This window comes from Oryctolagus cuniculus, chromosome 3 (assembly GCF_964237555.1).
Source record: "Oryctolagus cuniculus chromosome 3, mOryCun1.1, whole genome shotgun sequence".
In the NCBI taxonomy this organism is placed as follows: domain Eukaryota; kingdom Metazoa; phylum Chordata; class Mammalia; order Lagomorpha; family Leporidae; genus Oryctolagus; species Oryctolagus cuniculus.
The window spans coordinates 147,577,905-147,596,090 of NC_091434.1; the positions used below are offsets into that span (position 1 = coordinate 147,577,905).

Sequence of the window (18,186 nt, forward strand, 5' to 3'; positions counted from 1 at the left end):
GTCAACAACAGGAGTCACTGTGCACTTACTCCCCATGTAGGATCTCTGTCCTTAATGTGTTGTACTATGTGAATTAACGATATAACTAGTACTCAAAAAGTACTTTTCACTTCGTGTTTTTGTGTGGGTGCAAACTGATGAAATCTTTACTTAATTTATACTAAATTGATCTTCTGTATATAAAGATAATTGAAAATGAATCTTGATGTGAATGGAACGGGAGAGGGAGCAGGAGATGGGAGAGTTGTGGGTGGGAGGGAAGTTATGGGGGGCAGCAACTGTAATCCAAAAGCTGTATTTTGGAAATTTATATTTATTAAATAAAAGTTTAAAAAAGATTTCAATGTCATGAGAGAGATTTTCTTTCATGTCTTGCATGGATTTCAGTAGCTCATGCATTTGCTTTTGGTTACTTCTACTTAAACTTATGATCAACATTTTGAGTTCCATTTCTTGCATTTCTTCTATCTCATCATCTCCATAATCTTGTATTGAAGTGTTGTGTTCTTTTGGTAGTGTCAAGTTGTCTTCCTTATTCTTGTTTCTTGGATTGTTGTGTTTGTTGTTCAGCATTTGTGAAGATTATCACTGGTTTCTTCTTTTATTTCCCCCTGGTGTGGCAGCTTTTATCATTGTACTGTCTCTTTAGATAAGTGGACTGTCTGTTTTCAGTGAATCTCTAGACGCTTGTAGTGGGTGTCCAGAGAGCTCTGTTCAGTTTTCCAGGGTTAAGGGTGTGCCTAAGGTGACACACCCAGGTTTGGTATAGTACATCTTATCTCTCTTTTTTTAATCAGAAAGGAATTAATTCTGCTCACCTGAGCTCTTCTCCATGGAGGCGAGTTCCTGAGCACTAGCCTCAGTGAGTGGGTATAATATTCATCTGCTCTTTCCCAAGGACTTCACAAAGGTTCTGTGCAGTCCTCAGTGTAAGTTCAGAATCCCCAGCAATGTCTCTCACCAGGTAACCAGGGCCGCCTGAGCTTGTGGCGTCTTCCACGGAGACTGCTCAAAGTCTCAGCCACACTGTGAGTTCTCCCACACACTCTCAGGTTTTTTTTTTTTTTTCACAGTCCTGGTTATGAAACTTCACACGATCACAAGCTCCTATCCCCTGTTACTTCTCTCCACCAGAGTCAGGAGTCTCCACTTAGCTGATTGCTGGACGCAGATTCGAGCTTGCACAGCTGTTACGTAGGTCCATAATGGCTCCTGCTCTATCGGTTTGAACACCTTTGTAAGGTGATCAGAGAGAGAGAAATGTGTCCTTACCATACTTTTTTTTTTTTTCACTCCTCTACTTAGGTTGGTGCACTTTCTCCCACGGGGCTTCAAGCCTCGTTCCTTTTCACTCTTCCTGCTGCTTTTTCACCAGTGTCTTGGGCTACTTCAGTCTCATCTCATCTCACTTTCCAGTGCTGGTGGGTAGGCTCTCAGCTGTTGGAGTCCCAAGTCATGGCTGCCCATTCCCTCCATGTAGGTCCACCATGTCCCTCTAATTTTGGTAGAGTTTCCTCTGCCATTTTTTCCCTAACTCTTACCTGAGACTACACTATCTCCACTTTTTTTAAACTATCTTCTCCTGGGCTAGAACAGTAAGCTCCCTCCCTACTCCACCATCTTGGAACCTCCCCCATCCATGTCTATTTCTGAATCTCTGTGATCCCAGCAAAAGCCTTTATCACTCTGCAAGTCAGGGAGAAATGGGAAACAGGAAAGAGAGCAGTCCCAACGTGGAGACTGCTCACTAACTAGAAGGGCTGGGGACAATACTTCTCATGCCTGAGTTCACTTTGAAAGGTTCAGATACTGCAAAGAAAGGATACCTGAGTTTCACACTCTTACATCTGAAAGATGAATACTTGAGAAGTCCTAATGATCCAAATGTTTAACCCCAAACAGAAGTCAAAGGAACTGGATGAGAAAGAAAAAATGAAAATTGGACTATTTCTCTGCACAGCCCCTGAGGCTGTTAGACCAAAGATTCTTGCTCCACAACAAAGAGTTTTCTGGAGATCATGGGGAGGGGACCTGCTCTGCTTTGCTCATAAATTAGGTCAGGAACCAGTCAAATATGTCAACACTCAGGGTTGAATTTTGGGCAGTGCTAATAAAAATAGTCATAATAACAGTTACAAGCCTGGAGCACTTTACTCCAGGCATTTTGATAAGCACCATATACATGATGACATTTCGCTCTCATCATATCCTTGGGATAACTGTCAGCTATAAAGTACAGAAGAGAAACTTAAAGAAGAGGGACTCCCTGTAATATGCTGGACTATATTAAAATGTTTGTGTTTCTCTGCATCTGGCAGAGGGTTCAGTGAGTAAAGGGAGGAACACTCATTACTGCATTTTGCAGGACAGAGATGTGCTTCATGGTGTACTAGGACCAAAGAACAAAATATCTGCAAGCTTTCTTTCCTGGTATGCAGCATAACTCCAATGACAGAATTTCACAGCTTCCTTGAGAAATGCAAGAGAAATATGAGATCTGGGTCCTCCTTTGTGCACAATTCCCACCTCTATTGAATACCAATGATTGTCACTAAGCCATTTGCCTTTTTTAGAGCTTAAAACATGTTCTACAGAGAAGATGTCTCTGTCTCTAAAACATCCTGATAGCAGGGACCCAGTGGTCCTGAGGAGCTGAGCCAGGACTGTGGCCATGGAAACAGTTCAGTGCCTGTTGCCTGCACTTCCTGATCAGCTACCCCAGCATTTGACTGAGTGGGGACCAGATCGTTGCTGGTGTGCAGCCCTGCCTGGATGGTTGCTTCACGCTACTTGTTGGAAGTGTGTTATGTGCTATTTGTTTCCTCAGGGCCTTGGTCTAGAAAGAAGGGCAGCAGAGGCAAGCAGGGGGGATAAGTAAAAAGAACAGAATGTGCGCTTGGTCTGGATAAATTATCTAGCTCTTCATATTTTGTCTTTAATGTGTTTCTGTTGCTCTTATGACAAGAGAAATAAATGTAGAAGCCTCTATATTTTTAAGTAAATGCAGCCATGTATCACATTAGAGATTTTGGTGAATGACAGACTGCATACATGACCATTCCATAAGATTATATCACCCAACCACCTAGCTCCTCTAAACTCTGGCTTTAGAGATACTATTTGCAGGCTCTTGAGATGGCCCCTGAACATTTTTCACAAGGAGTAAAAGGGATTAAGTATCTCATGAGGTTTGTGGGATTAAGTGCATTACTATGTATGATGTGTTTAGAATTAGTTTGTGATCCATGATATCCCCTTAATATGTTTTCGCTGTTACTGCTTTGTAATGGACATTATCATCTGGAACATTGTTATTTATTCCTGGGCAGTGACTTTAGCATCCCACTAAAGGTAATGTGTAGTTTTTGTATGAGTGGGTCCAAGTCCAGAGCATATAAGGCAGAGGGGAAAAACAAAGTCCTGACCCAGATACAAGGGGCAGTGTGAGGATACCCATGATGAAAGGTAAATAGATAATTACTACTGGCTCTTTGTGGACTTAGGGGCGATCAGATGTTAATAAGGCTTTAGAGATCCTATCATCAGTGGTTTTAAAAAATAATACTACATATTTTCTTTAAATAAACTTGACATGGATTCAGATTGAAAATCACACGTCTGGTTCAAATCTGTGCCACAGAGGGTAAACCAACTCAGTTAAGATCATGCAGAGTACTAAGCAATGCTGTTAACACTCAAATCCTAATGCACCCTCTGAGCCTGTTACTTCTTTGACAAAGAGATCTGCTATGCCTATTCTTTCCCAACATAATAAAATAAAAAACCTTAGGATGACAGTGGTGATCTTCCAAAATGTGATCCCAGTCCACTGTTCTTCACTTCCTTGGGTTAACTAGTATCTTTCTATTCTCCGATGATATTCTACCTTCTAATATTGACTCACTCCAGTTGCCTGAACAATACCCTCTTCCCCAGTTCCACCTGTGCATATCCTTCCCTCTCGGTGAGCAGAACTTCAAGCAACTTAATCAGGGAACCCCTGCTCAACTTTGCCTCAATGGAATTCAAACATATTTGAGAACAGCGGCTTCCTCCTATAATCCATTTCCCCATTTGTGGAACTGAAACCTTTATCACTGGTATCCTATGTCTCTCCCACGAGCATGTCTTGGGAGCAGATAAGTTGTGTCTTTAGCTTGGCTACTGTACCATGGGATGGGATAGAAAGGAGGGGATTTGCCAAGTACCTAGATGTAAAGGGTTTCCTCATATTCCTCATTTGTACCTAATGTAGAGGAAAGTTGAAGTTTTTTAAAGACTTATTTATTTATCTGAAAGTCAGAGTTACAAAGAGAGGGACACACACACACACACACACACACAGAGAAAGAGAAAGAGAAAGAAAAAGAGAGAGAGAGAGAGAGAATCCTCCATCCACTGGTTCACTCCTGAGGTGGCTGCAATGGACAGCACAGGGTCAGGCTGAAGCCAGTAGTCATGAGCTTCATCCAGGTCTCCCACATAGATGCCAGGGACCCAAGCATTTTGGCCATCTTCACTACTTTTCCTAGGCCATTAACAAGGCACTGCATCACAAGCAGAGCTGCTGTGATATGAATCCGTTCACATATGGGATGCCAGTCTCAGGCAACTGCTTACCCACATACTACAACACTGGCCTGAAAGTTGCACTCTTGAGCTGATGCGGTTTACATGATAAATTTTTTTCTTGATATTGTCATATATCAGAGTTCTGAACCTTAGAAGGGGACACATGTGTTTTGCGCTTGGGGTAGACGTGAATCTCTGTGGTTCAGAGGTTGGGATATGACAAATAGAATTTCTATGGTGGACAAGAAATATACCCCACTCAAATCTCTAGAAACTGAGGAGGAATTACCTATGTAATTGTGGTGTTCTATCGCATTTGGTAACTTTATTATTATTTTTAAAATTTATTTGACAGAGTTAGACAGTGAGAGAGAGAGAGACAGAGAGAAAGGTCTTCCTTCCATTGGTTCACTCCCCAAATGGCCACTACGGCCTGAGCTATGCTGATCCAAAGCCAGGAGCCAAGTGCTTCCTCCTGGTCTTCCATGCGGGTGCAGGGCCCAAGCACTTGGGCCATCCTCCACTGCCCTCCTGGGCCACAGCAGAGAGCTGGACTGGAAGAGGAGCAACCGGGACTAGAACCTGGTGCCCATATAGGATGCCGGCGCTGCAGGCGGAGGATTGACCAAGTGAGCCACAGTGCCAGCCCCAGGATTTGGTAACTTTAACAAGAGATTTTGTGGGTGCCCCTTGTGGAGTCACATAACCACTCAAATGCAGGGACCTTCTGTCACCAGTAGGAAGAGATGATATCAGAGAGTGAGAATGTGAGCATGACTCCTAGCTCTGGAGCTGGTTGCAGAATGGAGAAGGTCTCTGAAAAAGAATGCAGGTGGCCTCCAACAGCAGAGTGCCCCTTGCCTGACAGTCAGTTCAGGAAAAAGGACCTCAGTACCAAGATCATAAGGAAGTGAATGCTGTCCATACCTGCAGCAGTGTGGAAAGGTATCATGGGCTCTAGATGAAAATGCAGCTAGTTGATTCATGGATTTAATTCCATGAGGCCTTGACCAGAAAATGGAGCCAGAGCACTCCAGCCTCACCACCTACAGAACTGTAAGATACTCATGTGTATTGTCTCAAGCTGCAGTTTATAATTCCTTCTGTAACAATAGAAAACTGAATATACAACTGATTGTGTCTTGCTTTCTGATTTTTATATTCAGAGTCATGTGTCAGAGCAAATGCTGTAGGCCTAAAACAAACAAACAAAAAACCGTTATGTGATTCTTCTTCAGCCCTTGTGATCTGAGAGCCTGTCCCAGGCATTTAAGATGTTCAAAGAGTTTCTTGTTAGTATTATTGAGCAAACCTCTGCAAGAAGCAAGATACGGACTTACTTAACTCTGTGCTAAAATGAACTGAGATTTAGTCATCTGTTTACAGTGTTTATGGCCACCTTCTCTTAGTGCTTGTTGACATGAGCTGACCACACAAAACTTCATAGTAATGATCACATACCAGCATTGACAAACCAAATCAAGAAGGGCAACAGAATAACCCTGATTATTAAGATACCCCAGTCACATTCCTGCAAAAGTAATCTGTCCTATTCTTCAAGTTTCCATGTTTTGTTTTACAGAGTTCCAATCATGGACACTTCATTCTTTGACAAGGGAGGGTGGTGGTTTCCCAACTCTCTAGCATGTGGAGTGTCAGGAGAATGCAGGTTAACTCAATCCCAAGACACTTCTGTGAACCTGCTTCTTATCCACAAAATCCAAAATACTGCTCATCCGACTCTCAGCAGCATCACCAAACATAGTGAGAAGCTTGTGCTGCCATTGGATCAGGAGATCAGGCAGAAGAGATAAGTCGTATAAACAAAGAGAATAAAGACAAATTGTATTGATTTTGGCTTTCTCAGGATGCAAGTGATGTTACTAGAATGAGGGCTATCTCATTTGAGTGAATCTCTGAGTACAGAGTTCATACATGTCTAAATAAATGGTGGATAGAGATGCTATTCAGTATTGCAGAAGGAAATTGGGAGGAAGAATATTCTCATAACTGCTTGGAGATATGGATTTGTGAATATTCATTCCAAGGCAAAGAATTAGAAAAATAGAAAGTATGAGCACTTTGAACCACAAATTCCCTTTATTGGAATACATCCTAGAGAAACACTTAAAAAAGTGGTAATGGAGAAACATGAACAGGGGAATATATTCCTCAAAATATTATTTGTAACAGTGATCATGGGAAGTAATTTTCTGTCCAGCAGTTGTGGAGTATATTCAATACCTAACTGCCTATCCATACTCTGAAATTGTCTGCAGTTGTTAAAGAGAAAAAGGCAAATTATGACCAGCTTGATGGTGATGCCTTGAGAAAAGCTAACATGGGGACAGATATAGTTGTGTGCAGTATTTCTGCCTTTGCATGGATTGTGGAGCAAAGCCTATTCCTCTTCTTCTCAGCTGAACAAGTTGAACTGACCAAAGCAAGGGTTGTAGAGATACCTAGTCCCCTGCTGGTTAGCTGGGAATGTGTAACACAGAAGTGCACACTACTAAACCAGGTCCCAGATGTGCTACATAGATTTCTATGGAAAGAACTCTGTCTGTACAGGATTTAGATTCAAAGGAAAGCCAGGAAATGCAGTCTATGGACAAAAAGAAATCCACGGGAAAATGATGTCACAAAACTTCCCCACCTGCCACAGCAAGGTCTGCCATATTGATGCTCATGCTGCTTCAAAATGATGTGATGGTGCAGGTGATGGAACTGCTCTCTAGCAACAACCAAGCTTTAAGGAGATTCCTCAATCATTTGTCCTTGCTCCTGAGGGCTCTGTTGCAAGGAAGTTTTGTGTTCACAATTGTACCTTCAGATACCAAGATGAGGTCATTCATGGCTTTGTCTCTGATCCTCAGGAATAATCTGAGGATGACATAGAGAAACCTGAAGAAAGAGAGCAGGCTCCTGAAGTGGTCCCCGATGATTCATGAGCTTTCTGTGATCAGACTGTCAGCAATGACTTGGAAGCACATTTAGAGGAGCCTGTTAGTGAACTAGAGCCTGATCCTGAACCAGAAGCAGAACAAGAATCTGTCTCTGAAATCCAAGAGTAAAAGTCTGAGCCAGTATTGTAAGGAACTACTACCAAAAATGCTCAGAAGAGTTATTCTCCAGCACCCACAGATGTAATGTAGGCACTATAGGAAGACTAGAAGACATTTGCTTGGGCATCTGTGACCAGTAAGACTCTTTCACCCTGTGGAGCTATTCCTGTTACTGGGATAACAGTTCATGTTACTTAAGTTCCAGCTGCACATCCACGTTCAGAGTCTATGCCTGAATCCCCAGTTCCAAGGCAGAGGCCTCAGAAGGACCAAAGAATGTGATGAAAGTGAATAAAATATTCCTCCCTAGAAGGGACACAGACCAATCTGTGAGGCTGATGTTGAACCTGAAAGAACTGTGAGATGCCCTGACAGTCACCTGGTCTCCTTTTGCAGCATGCCTTACAAGGTAGACCAATAAGAACTTAAAGATTGCTTTGAAAATTATGACAATGTGTTGGAGGTCTGCAGTAACAGCGATGGGAAGTTACCCACTTTGGTGTTGTTGTGTTTGATCATTCTGAGCCTGCTGAGAGGGTCCTCAGCAACAGGTTAACCATGTTCAGAGGTGACATTCATCTGACTAAGGAAGAGAAGAAGAGAATATCAGCAGATAAAAGTATATGGGAAGAACTGAAAGAGAAAATTTCCAGTGTTCACAAATGAATATAAGAACTGATCCAGAGATCAGGAGTATATGGTAAACTTTTGAGAGAAACGTTAGTATTGGACAGAGTATCTATGCATTATTAAATTGCCAGTCTCCACATTTTTGTTAATAAAAAAGCAATGTATCTTTATGATGGACAGATCGAGGTGACTGCTTAAGTCACTCCTCCAAGCCACTCCTCTAACATCACAATAATGTTGAGGGACACACTGGGCACACTTTGCCTCAGGTGACGTGGGACAGGAAGCACACAGCATTAACTCTCTAGTATTCCTGGTAAAATGTTAAGACTGGAATGAATCACTAGGCAATTGCCAGACAGCTTGCTGGGACCAGAAACTGACATGTCCTCCAGAGCACGAGTTACTGCCACCACTGTTGTCACCAATGACAACAACAGGTTGAGGAGATGCTTTTGTTCCAAATGGACCAAAGCAATATGGCAGCACACTTTTTCATGCTTTTGAACCTAAAATATCTCTTCTCCTTCTTGTTGTTAGTGATGATACTTTCTGTCTTAGGAAGACACATCTGTTGAAATGTTCACTGGTCAGGATTCTGTAGTTGTCTGACAGTTGCTTCATAATTCAATTCAGACTAAACATATCAGCATCTGTGATACTGTCTCTTCCTACATGGAGGCAAAAATTGGCTTGTGGTGTTTTGCTCCTCCAGTTACTGCTGAGTCTTGTTCTTTAAATGATGAGAAAAGCCCAAGTTAAAGTCTCAGACCTAGGTATCCTTAGGGAATGACTATAAAGGGGGTCTCAAGTTCTGTCATTTCTCCCATCTACCCACCCTATTGGATAAGAAATTGTAGAGAGTGATAAGTGCAATTCAGTCCTCATAAAACTTCTGTTATTTTGTGTGGGAACTGACTGGAATTACTGTTCAGATGTTTCACATCCAGGAAAAACTTGTTTTTGTGATATCCTGTCATTTTAGCTACCATGGGTCACCAGTTCTGGCAGTTCTTTCTGTCTGGGAGGGAGAAAGAGAGAGAAATCAAATGAGAGTTTTGGTTAGCTTCTGCTGACAGCTGAGTTTGGAGGGACTGCTCCATAGTGACAGAGGCCAAAGCTAAACTGAAATTCTATGCAGTTGAGGGGCTGAGCTGCAGGTTGACAGAGGGGAAAGTATGAAAGGTAGAAGTTTGAGGGTAGAAGAACACCTCCATGAAATGACAGTCTGGCCTGTGATGTAAGATATGGGGACTTTGTACTCTCTCTCTCTCCCTCCTTCTCCTTTCCCTTCCCCCATCCCTCTCCCCTCCTCTCCTTTTTATCTGTGTGTCTTTCTCTCACCCTCTCTCTGTAACTTTGTCTTTCAAATAAATAAAAAATAAATAAATCTTTTTTAAAATTTTTCATATTGCTTCTAACAGTCTAAGGGACATCATTCTCCTCACTTGGACCTGCCTAGAGCAGAGATTCTCCTTCTCAGTGAGAGCTGCCTGCAGAAAAGATTGTCCTGGATCCTTGTTTATCTCCTTGGACCTTCATTGACTTGGCCCAAAGTTGATTCACCACAATAAGCTGCTCTATTCTCTGGCCTTAGATTCAACTGTGTTCATTTTCTAGATTTTCACCTGAACATGTGAAAGTAGTATTGGCAGTCAAACAAGAGAGAAGTAGTAATTACTGAATACTGCACAGTCTATGCATTTTTAAAACCCTGCCCTTTATGTCCAGTTTTGAAAATAATATTTTATGTGAACATCAGAATATGGCCTTTTGTAAAAAAATTTTGTTTATTAGAAAAGTAGAGAGAGAGAGAGAGAGAGATAATCTTCCATCTACTGGTTCACTGCCCAAATGCCCACAACAGCTGAGGCAGGACAAGCTAAATCAGTAGCCAAAACTGAGTGGCAGAGGCCTACATACTTGGATCATCATTCACAGCCTTCCCAGGCCTGTTACAGGAAGTTGGGTTGGAAGCAGAGTAGCCAGGACTTGAATTGGCATTCTGATGGGGAATATGGGTTTCCCAAGCAATGGCTCAGTGCACTGTGCCATTATGCCATCTTTCATGTGTGCTTTTGTACCAGTGTTCCTTGCTGATACCATCTAATATGCTCTGTACAGTTCCAGCTTGGGTATATCCATGAAATGTGGTTACCACACACTCCTTGTGCATTGGAGCTGAAGACCAAGTGGGCTCTAGACCAGTAGGGATCGGTTACTGATGATGCAGGGTCTAGTTAAGGTTTTGTAATTGGGACACTTCTCTGAAATTTGAATACTTCTCATTCACATGCACAAGTTCAGAGTTAGGGGTTGACTTATTTAACCAAAACAGACCCAAGAGGAGGATATACGTGCAAGTAATTTATGAAGGCAGTGCTCCAGAGGACGGAGGCAATGGAGATGGGGAGCAAAGAAGGGAGGGCAAAGAAGCCAGTAGAGAAGTGTGTAATTGCAGCAGTTTAGCAGCTTGGTGATGCTCCTTGGCTGAGGAGGATGCTGGGGCTGGGTGTCCCCATGGCTGTGAGAGAGAAAATCAAGACTGCAGCTTTGAGAACAGAGCAGAGCTCAGAATGCAAGCAGGAGATGGAGATGGCAGTGACAGGCAAGGTGGCAGCCCCTGGAAAACAGAAGTAAGACCAAATAGCGATGACAGCAGGTGATGGTGAGAAAAGTAGGGGAGAGAAACAATAGCAGGAAATTGAGGTAGAGTGTTACCCAGAGAGTAATACAGGATAAATGTCGAAGAGTGACAGCTGTGGTTACTTCTGCACTGTAAATTGAATGCCAGGGACACTGTAGGCTAGTCTCCACTTGGTAAAATGCAGTTGTTTCCTGATAATATTATTTGTCAGGATTTGGAGCCATCAAGATGACTGATGACACAGCATGCATTGTTGTTGGCAGCTGACCCATCGCGAATATCATCATCCAGCTTGGGACTATTTCTCTCACCAAGATGACCGTACATAGCATCCTTGAAAATGAAACCACAGCCATCAGGATCCACTAGGACACAGGTTCTTACTGTGACTCATTATTCCACCCACACAGACATGTAAGGAAGTGGTTTTTGGACAAGAAAATCCAAGGGTTAAAGCAAAACCAATAGAGATGCTTTGATATTCACTTGTTTTTGATCTTTCTTACATATACGTTCAGGATAAGATTGCCAGTAGGCAAAGGTCCTGCTGTTTTACAATAAAAATTAAGATAATTGGATTAAACATGAATAGTTCCCAGAGTGATAGGGCTAAGGCAGGGGCTAATCACAAGAGATAGAAGCTGTGCTGTTGGGAAGGAGATGTTGCCTAAAAATCAAACCAAATCAGTCATGGGGAAAACCCATGAGAGCAAAGATAAGAGGAAGGAGGAAAGTTGGAGCATCTTAAAAACATGTGTGAGTAAGTACTTCATGTAAATATACTACACATCATATTATTACTGAATATAAACATGGCATATAACATGATATTCATGAAGACACACATGGGGACAAGTACATTTGGGAAAGAGGTTTTTTTTTTTTTTAAAAAAAGATTTATTTATTTGAAAAGCAGAGCTACAGAGAGGCAGAGAGAGAGAGAGAGAGAGAGAATGAGAGAGAAAGAAAGAAAAAGTTTTCCTTCCACTGGTTCACTCCCCAGATGGCTACAATGGCCTGAGCTGAGTCAATCCAAAGCCAGGAGCCAGGAGATTCTTCTGCATCTCCCATGCAGGTGCAGGGGCCCAAGGACTTGGGCCATTTTCCACTGCTTTCCCAGGCCATAGCAGAGAGCTGGATTGGAGGTGGAGCAGCCAGGTCTTGAACCTGCACTCATATGGAATGCCGGCACTGCAGGTGGCAGCTTTACCCACTAAGCCACAGCTCTGGCAAGGGAGGGGTCTTTTGAAAGTTCCTGGAAATACATATTATAGAACAACAATGCTTGGATCTCAAAAAATTTTTGAAGCATAATAAACTCATATTTCAATTCCATTTTCCACGAACATCTTTTTAAAAAGTTTGATTTATTTATTTTCATTTAATTGAAAGAGAGAGAAAGATCTCTTCAATCTGCTGGTTGACACCTCCCCTATCCCCCAAATGCCTACAACAGCAGGGAATGGGCTAAGTCAAAGCTAGGACCTAGTAACTTTAAGTTTCCCATATGGGTGGCAGGGACTCAAGTAACTGAGTTGGCACATGTTGCACATTAACAGGAATCTGGATCAGAAGCAGAGGAGAGATTTGAATCCAGGCACTCTAGTACAGCATTTGGGCATTCCAAATAGGATGCTACCTACTGTGCCACAACAACTATCACATTCCAGAAAGTTCTTGAAATACTCTTAGGGGCCAGTGTGTGTGTGTGTGTGTGTGTGCATGTGTATGTGTACTATATGAACAAATGATGTTCAACAGAGATTTGGGAAATATGGAATACAGCATTCTGATGACTGTGACAATGTGTTGGAAATAAAAGGAAAAAGAAATTTGGAAAGAGTAAGAAAAAACATATCTGGTGTGCTCCACAATATGCTTTGCACTGGGGAGAACGTGCAGGGTGATTGGTGTGAAAATCAACAAAGCCTTCTCTGCAAAGTCTGCCTGGAGTCTTTTACTTCATCAAGCATCCCTGGAATGTGAGCTGGAAGAGTGACTGAGCCAGTGCAGTGAGCTCCAGCTAGGGCAGTGGGAGTCCAGTGAGCAGTGAAAGGGAGGCAAGGGGAAGAGAAGAGGACCTGAATGGGACAAGGTATCATGGCAGGTGTCAGGTGGGATGTTTCTCTGACTCTCAGTGTGCACTTCTCACGAGCCCTCTACAAGAGGTGAGGCTGAAGGTCACTGGCACATAGGATGCTCCTCCTCCTTCTGAGCATATGGGTCTCATTCTCAGAGAAGGGCATCCACAGACAAGAGCTGAAAGCAGATCCAGGGGCTCCAGGAAGAGAAATTGAGAGAGGCAGGGAGAAGAATGAATAGGATCCAGGTGAAATGAATGGGATGGGCTGGAAACTCAGTTTTAAGGAAATCTGAACAGAAGTGAGTCTTTGTAGGTGGGAAACTGAGGACATGGCCATGTGGATGAGTGGAACTGATGAATTTCGAGGGGAGTCATGATGGAGCCTGAGGAGCTCACTTTATGAAGGAAGGTTGCTCTCCATATCAGAGGGACAGGGGAACAGAAAAATAAGTTGAATCTATCAGGAGACAGCTATAGGCCTAGGACATACACTGATAATATACCTCACACTTTGCTACCGAAAGTGTCTAGTAAGGGAAAATTGGATTAAAAGGGGATATTGAGAAAGAAAGAAAACTGGCACTTTTCTTATCTGTGACAGTCCCTAGAAAGTGAGACCACAGAAATGGCTCAGCTGCAGGTGAAACAATACATACAAGATCACTTTGTTAGTGTTCAACCACCTGCAAATTAAAAATATGAATTATCATTAAATAATCAAAGAGGATACTGAGCTCTTTTAAGTCAGACACACTGGAAATTACGTTGCTTCATAACAACACAACATGAAGTGGGGGAGTAAGACATAACGCCTAAGATAAATAACTTGGCCAAGTTCAACATGGAGTATTTGGGAAGCAAAGGCCTGGAGACAGAGCTTATGCTTAAACCCAGCACTGGCTCATATCACTATGTTGAAGCAGTGCAGATTCAGCGTGACCCTGAGAGAACATGAGGGAGGCTGAATGTACTTGTTTCATGAAGGGAGATCATTAAGAACTTGACCACAATTCCATGGGAATACTCACTGGCAACAGAAACAAGCAGGCAGAAGTGTGGCTCCTGCACCTGATTCCAACCACTGCCAAATGTGGGGCAGGTGCAATCCACAAGGGGTTGTTTTGGTTTGGGCAGTGTCAGACAGATCCTGGAGGGGCAGAAAGGAATAGGAAATTAACAAAAGGAGCAATCACTCCAGAGTCCTCACTGGCTTAAACAGCAGGCCAAAAGAGTCTGCCCACCAAGAGGAAGTGAGTCCATCCAGTGGCCCACAGCTTGGTCAAGGTGAAGCCTAACAGAGGGAGTGCAGACAGAGCCTGAGGCTGAGGAACAGGGACAGTGAATATGAAAAGGTTCTCAGGGAAAATGCCACCATATGGGTTAAAGAGGAAAGGGTGCAGTTGCCCTCCATTGGCACCCTTGCAACTGACAATCACAAGCCCAACAGAAGCTACTTGTCATGTTAAAAACCAATGATGGCCTGAATTGTGCAAACCTCAGTCAAGTGAATGCACCTGCTGAGGAGGTGCTTTAGCACCCCAGGTGTTCTGCACCCCAGCCTCATGCTCACCATCTGGTGCCATGCTTAGAGGTTTGCACCCATCCAATGTTGTGTTCTCAGTGGAAGGCAAAACCACAGATAGCCAACAAGCTAAGGGCAGAAAGGGACGACCTTGCCATGAGGGTGACAGGGTAGTGGCCAAAACTAACCAAATTCCCTGAGATGTCTGGTTGATCTGAGCCTGAGTGGTGACCACATGCAAGTGAAAGAATGAGAAAAAGCAGAGGGACCCGCGCTGTGGTGTATTAGGCTAAGCCTCTGCACCTGTTGTGCTGGCAGCCCTTATGGGCACCTGTTTCTGTCCCGGCTACTCCTTTTCTGATACAGCTCACTGATAATGTCCTTGGACAAGTAGTAAAAGATGACCCAAGTCTTTGGGCCTCTGCACCCACATGGGAGACCCAAAAGAAGCCCCTGGCTCCTGGCTTATTATCATGCCAGCTTCAGCTGTTGTGGCTATTTGGGGAGTGAATCAATGGATGGAAGACCTCTTTCTCTTGTCTCTTCCTCTGTAACTCTGCCTTTGAAATAAATAACTCTTTAGAAAAAAAAGGAAAAGAAAACAGAAATTTCAGGACACTCACATTGTTCCAGAAACATTAGGGGATGGGCAGGAGTGGTATGATGAGTATGGAAGCAATGCTATATTTGCTCCCTACATTTAGATTCTGTGTGTTCAAACAAAATAAGTGGCCACAAAGGTTGGAGACTTACCTGGATTTGGAAGGGAAGTCACACATTTGGTATATTACAAATAAAAATCAGCAAAAGGTACACTGAGAACCTAACACAGACTACTATTCTCTGCATTGTGCACATGGAACAATACAGGCAAGATTACTTGCACTGGGAGCACAAGTAGCTGGGTCAGGAATGTTGGAGGAGGCAAATGAGATTGAAGGATACTGGCCAGTCTGAATTCTCTGGGATAAAGAGGAGCCCGCTCTCTCCACTGGGCTGGACATCAACCCTTAGCTCCTGTGGCCAGAGTCTCTGCAACCCAAAGACCACCTTGCCACCCTCCTGAATGTTATCAACAGGGACAGCCAAACTGGCTTCTGGGTTCAGAATGTATCCAATTTAAAAGGTTGGATGATCCTGAACATTTTTTCATGTGTCAACCATTTGGATTTACTCTTTTTTTTTTTTTTTTAAGATTTATTTTACTTATTTGAAAGACAGAGTTACAGAGAGAGGTAGATAGAGAGAGAGGTCCTTCATCTTCTGGTCCATTCCCCAGACAGCCGTAACAGCCAGAGATGCGCTGATCCAAAGCCAGGAGCCAGGAGCCTCCTCCGGGTCTCCTACGTGGGTGCAGGGACTCAAGGACCCGGGCCATCTTCCACTGCTTTCCCAGGCCATAGCAGAGAGCTGGATCAGAAGAGGAGCAGCCAGGACTTGGGGCTGCCGGCACTTCAGGCCAGAGCTTTAACCCACTGTGCCATAGCACCGGTCCCTGATTTACTCTTTTGAAAAATGTCTGTTTAAGTCCTTTGCCCATCTGTTAACTGGGTTGTTTGTTTTGTTGTTGTGGAGTTTCTTGATCTCTTTACATATATTCTGGTTATCAATCCTTTATCAGTTCCACAGTTTGCAAATAATTTCTCCCATTCTGTCAGTTGCCTTTTCACTTTCCTGAGAGTTTCTTTTGTAGTACAGAAACTTCTCAATTTGATGTAATCCCATTGGTTAATTTTGGCTTTGACTGCCTTGCCTCTGGGGTATTTTCCAAGAATTCCGTGCCTGTGCCAATGTCTTGCAGGGTTTCCCCAATGCTCTCTAGTAATTTGATGGTATTGGGTTGTAGATTTACGGCACTCCAGAGAGCTTGACAGTTGGGTAGTTCAAGCCACTTTCTTTGAGTAACAGTAAAATATTCCTCTGTTTAGTTTTTTATTTTCTGGATCAGATCTGATTTCAGATTTTCTTCTTTGATGCATTCCGTCTTTATTATTATTTTTTTAATTTCAGGTAGAGTTATAGACAGTGAGAGGGAGAGACAGAGAGAAAGGTCTTCCTTCTGTTGGTTCACTCCCCAAATGGCCACCATGGCCAGAGCTGCACCAGTCCGAAGCCAGGAGCCAGGTGCTTCTCCCTGGTCTCCCATGTGAGTGCAGGGGCCCAAGCACTTGGGCCATCCTCCACTGCCCTCCTGGACCACAGCAGAGAGTTGGACTGGAAGAGGAGCATCCAGGACTAGAACCCGGTGCCCATATGGGATGCCAGCGCCGCAGGTGGAGGATTAGCCAAGAGAGCCACAATGCTGGCCCCTACATTCCTTCTGAGTAGTAGATTATAAAAGTCAGTAGGCCCTGACAGATGAGCTCCTCAACACAGGTCAGCCTTAGCGCTCAGCACTGATTAACCTGAGAAAGACATACTTGAAGTTTCGTATCCAGGAGGCATTAACAGGCCTCCTGTACCTGTACTCTGAAGACACGGCTACCCATGGAAACCATTCCTGTACTGATTGTGCCCTCCTAGCCCTTGTCCAGCCTCTCTTCATCTCACCTCCCTACTTTTTCACCAGGCTCACTGTTCTCCAGCCGCTGCTTGAGTGCACTGCCAAAGACAGGACTCCTCAGAGCCTTTCTTTCTTTCCATGGGAATCTAGTTTTGTTTGTTTAGTATCTTGCTTCACTGATGAATCTGTTAAACAACAAAGATTTGTCAACTGACATAAAGGATTATTTATCCAAAACATTTCTTGAGGGGCTGGCTTTGTGGTACAGCTAAACTGTATCTTGCGATGTCAAGTTCAATCCCAGCTGCTCCACTTCAGATCCAGATTTTTGTTAATGTTCCTGGGAAAGTAGCAAAACGTGGCTGCCATCATGAGGGAGATCCAGATGGAGCTCCAGGCTTCTTGTTTTGCCCTGGCCCAACCCTAGCCACTGCAGCTATTTGGGGAATGAATCAGCTTATAGAAGATCTCTGTTCCTCTGCCTTTCAAATACACAAGTGAATAAATAAGCAACAAAACAAAACAAAACAAAAATGTTGTTGAAGTTCATGTATTCCTTAAATCAGCCACCATAAAGTTTTCTTATTTCACCTCCATTATAGCTTTAAAACAATGGAATTATCTCCTTTTAAGGAAAAGTGGGACCTAAGGAATAAAGAACAGTAAATTGCAAAGCTGCAATTTGAACCCACTGTGTTGTGCCAAATGATTCATTCATACTTAGCTGTGCCTTCAAGTTGAACACGACATACAGGGCAGTAGTGTATAATCTGTTCACATTGCAGGTATGGAAGTATCAGGTTAAACCACATTTCAACATCTGTATGTCTTTGGACTGTTTTAGTGCCTATGATGATTTTGGTTCTTCCATTGACTAGGAATGGGATTTTCCAACAGAAACTGTTAAATTTGGTCCTGAACACATACATATCGATAGCTGGATCAAAAAACACACCTATGACAACTTTAAGGAGACATCTGAATCAGGGATGCAGTACTACTTGCAGGTAAGTGAGTGACATCCTTTCTGTGTGTTGCTTTTAAGTTAAGGAGCAGTCTTCAATGTCATTCATGTAATTGACTTTTGAAGTTAATTAAATACCAACATACTTCCATATGTTAGGAAACAGTAGATTTATTCTTTTTTTTTTTTTTTTTGACAGG

At 43.1% G+C, this 18,186-nt stretch overlaps 1 protein-coding gene and 1 pseudogene across 2 annotated transcripts in view; both read left to right on the forward strand.

Moving 5' to 3' along the window:
* Nucleotides 1-18,186, forward strand: part of LOC127491653 (interferon-related developmental regulator 1) — an 80,571-nt gene that overhangs the window by 12,365 nt on the left and 50,020 nt on the right. The window contains exon 2 of one of the 2 annotated variants that reach the window (XM_070071249.1): nucleotides 17,901-18,029. The exons of the other annotated variant lie outside the window; for it this stretch is intronic. Coding sequence (XP_069927350.1) covers nucleotides 17,901-18,029 — 129 coding nt within the window. The remainder of the gene's footprint in view (nucleotides 1-17,900; nucleotides 18,030-18,186) is intronic. 2 annotated transcript variants of the gene reach the window in all.
* On the forward strand, nucleotides 285-17,905 carry LOC127491652 (ras GTPase-activating protein-binding protein 1 pseudogene; annotated as a pseudogene).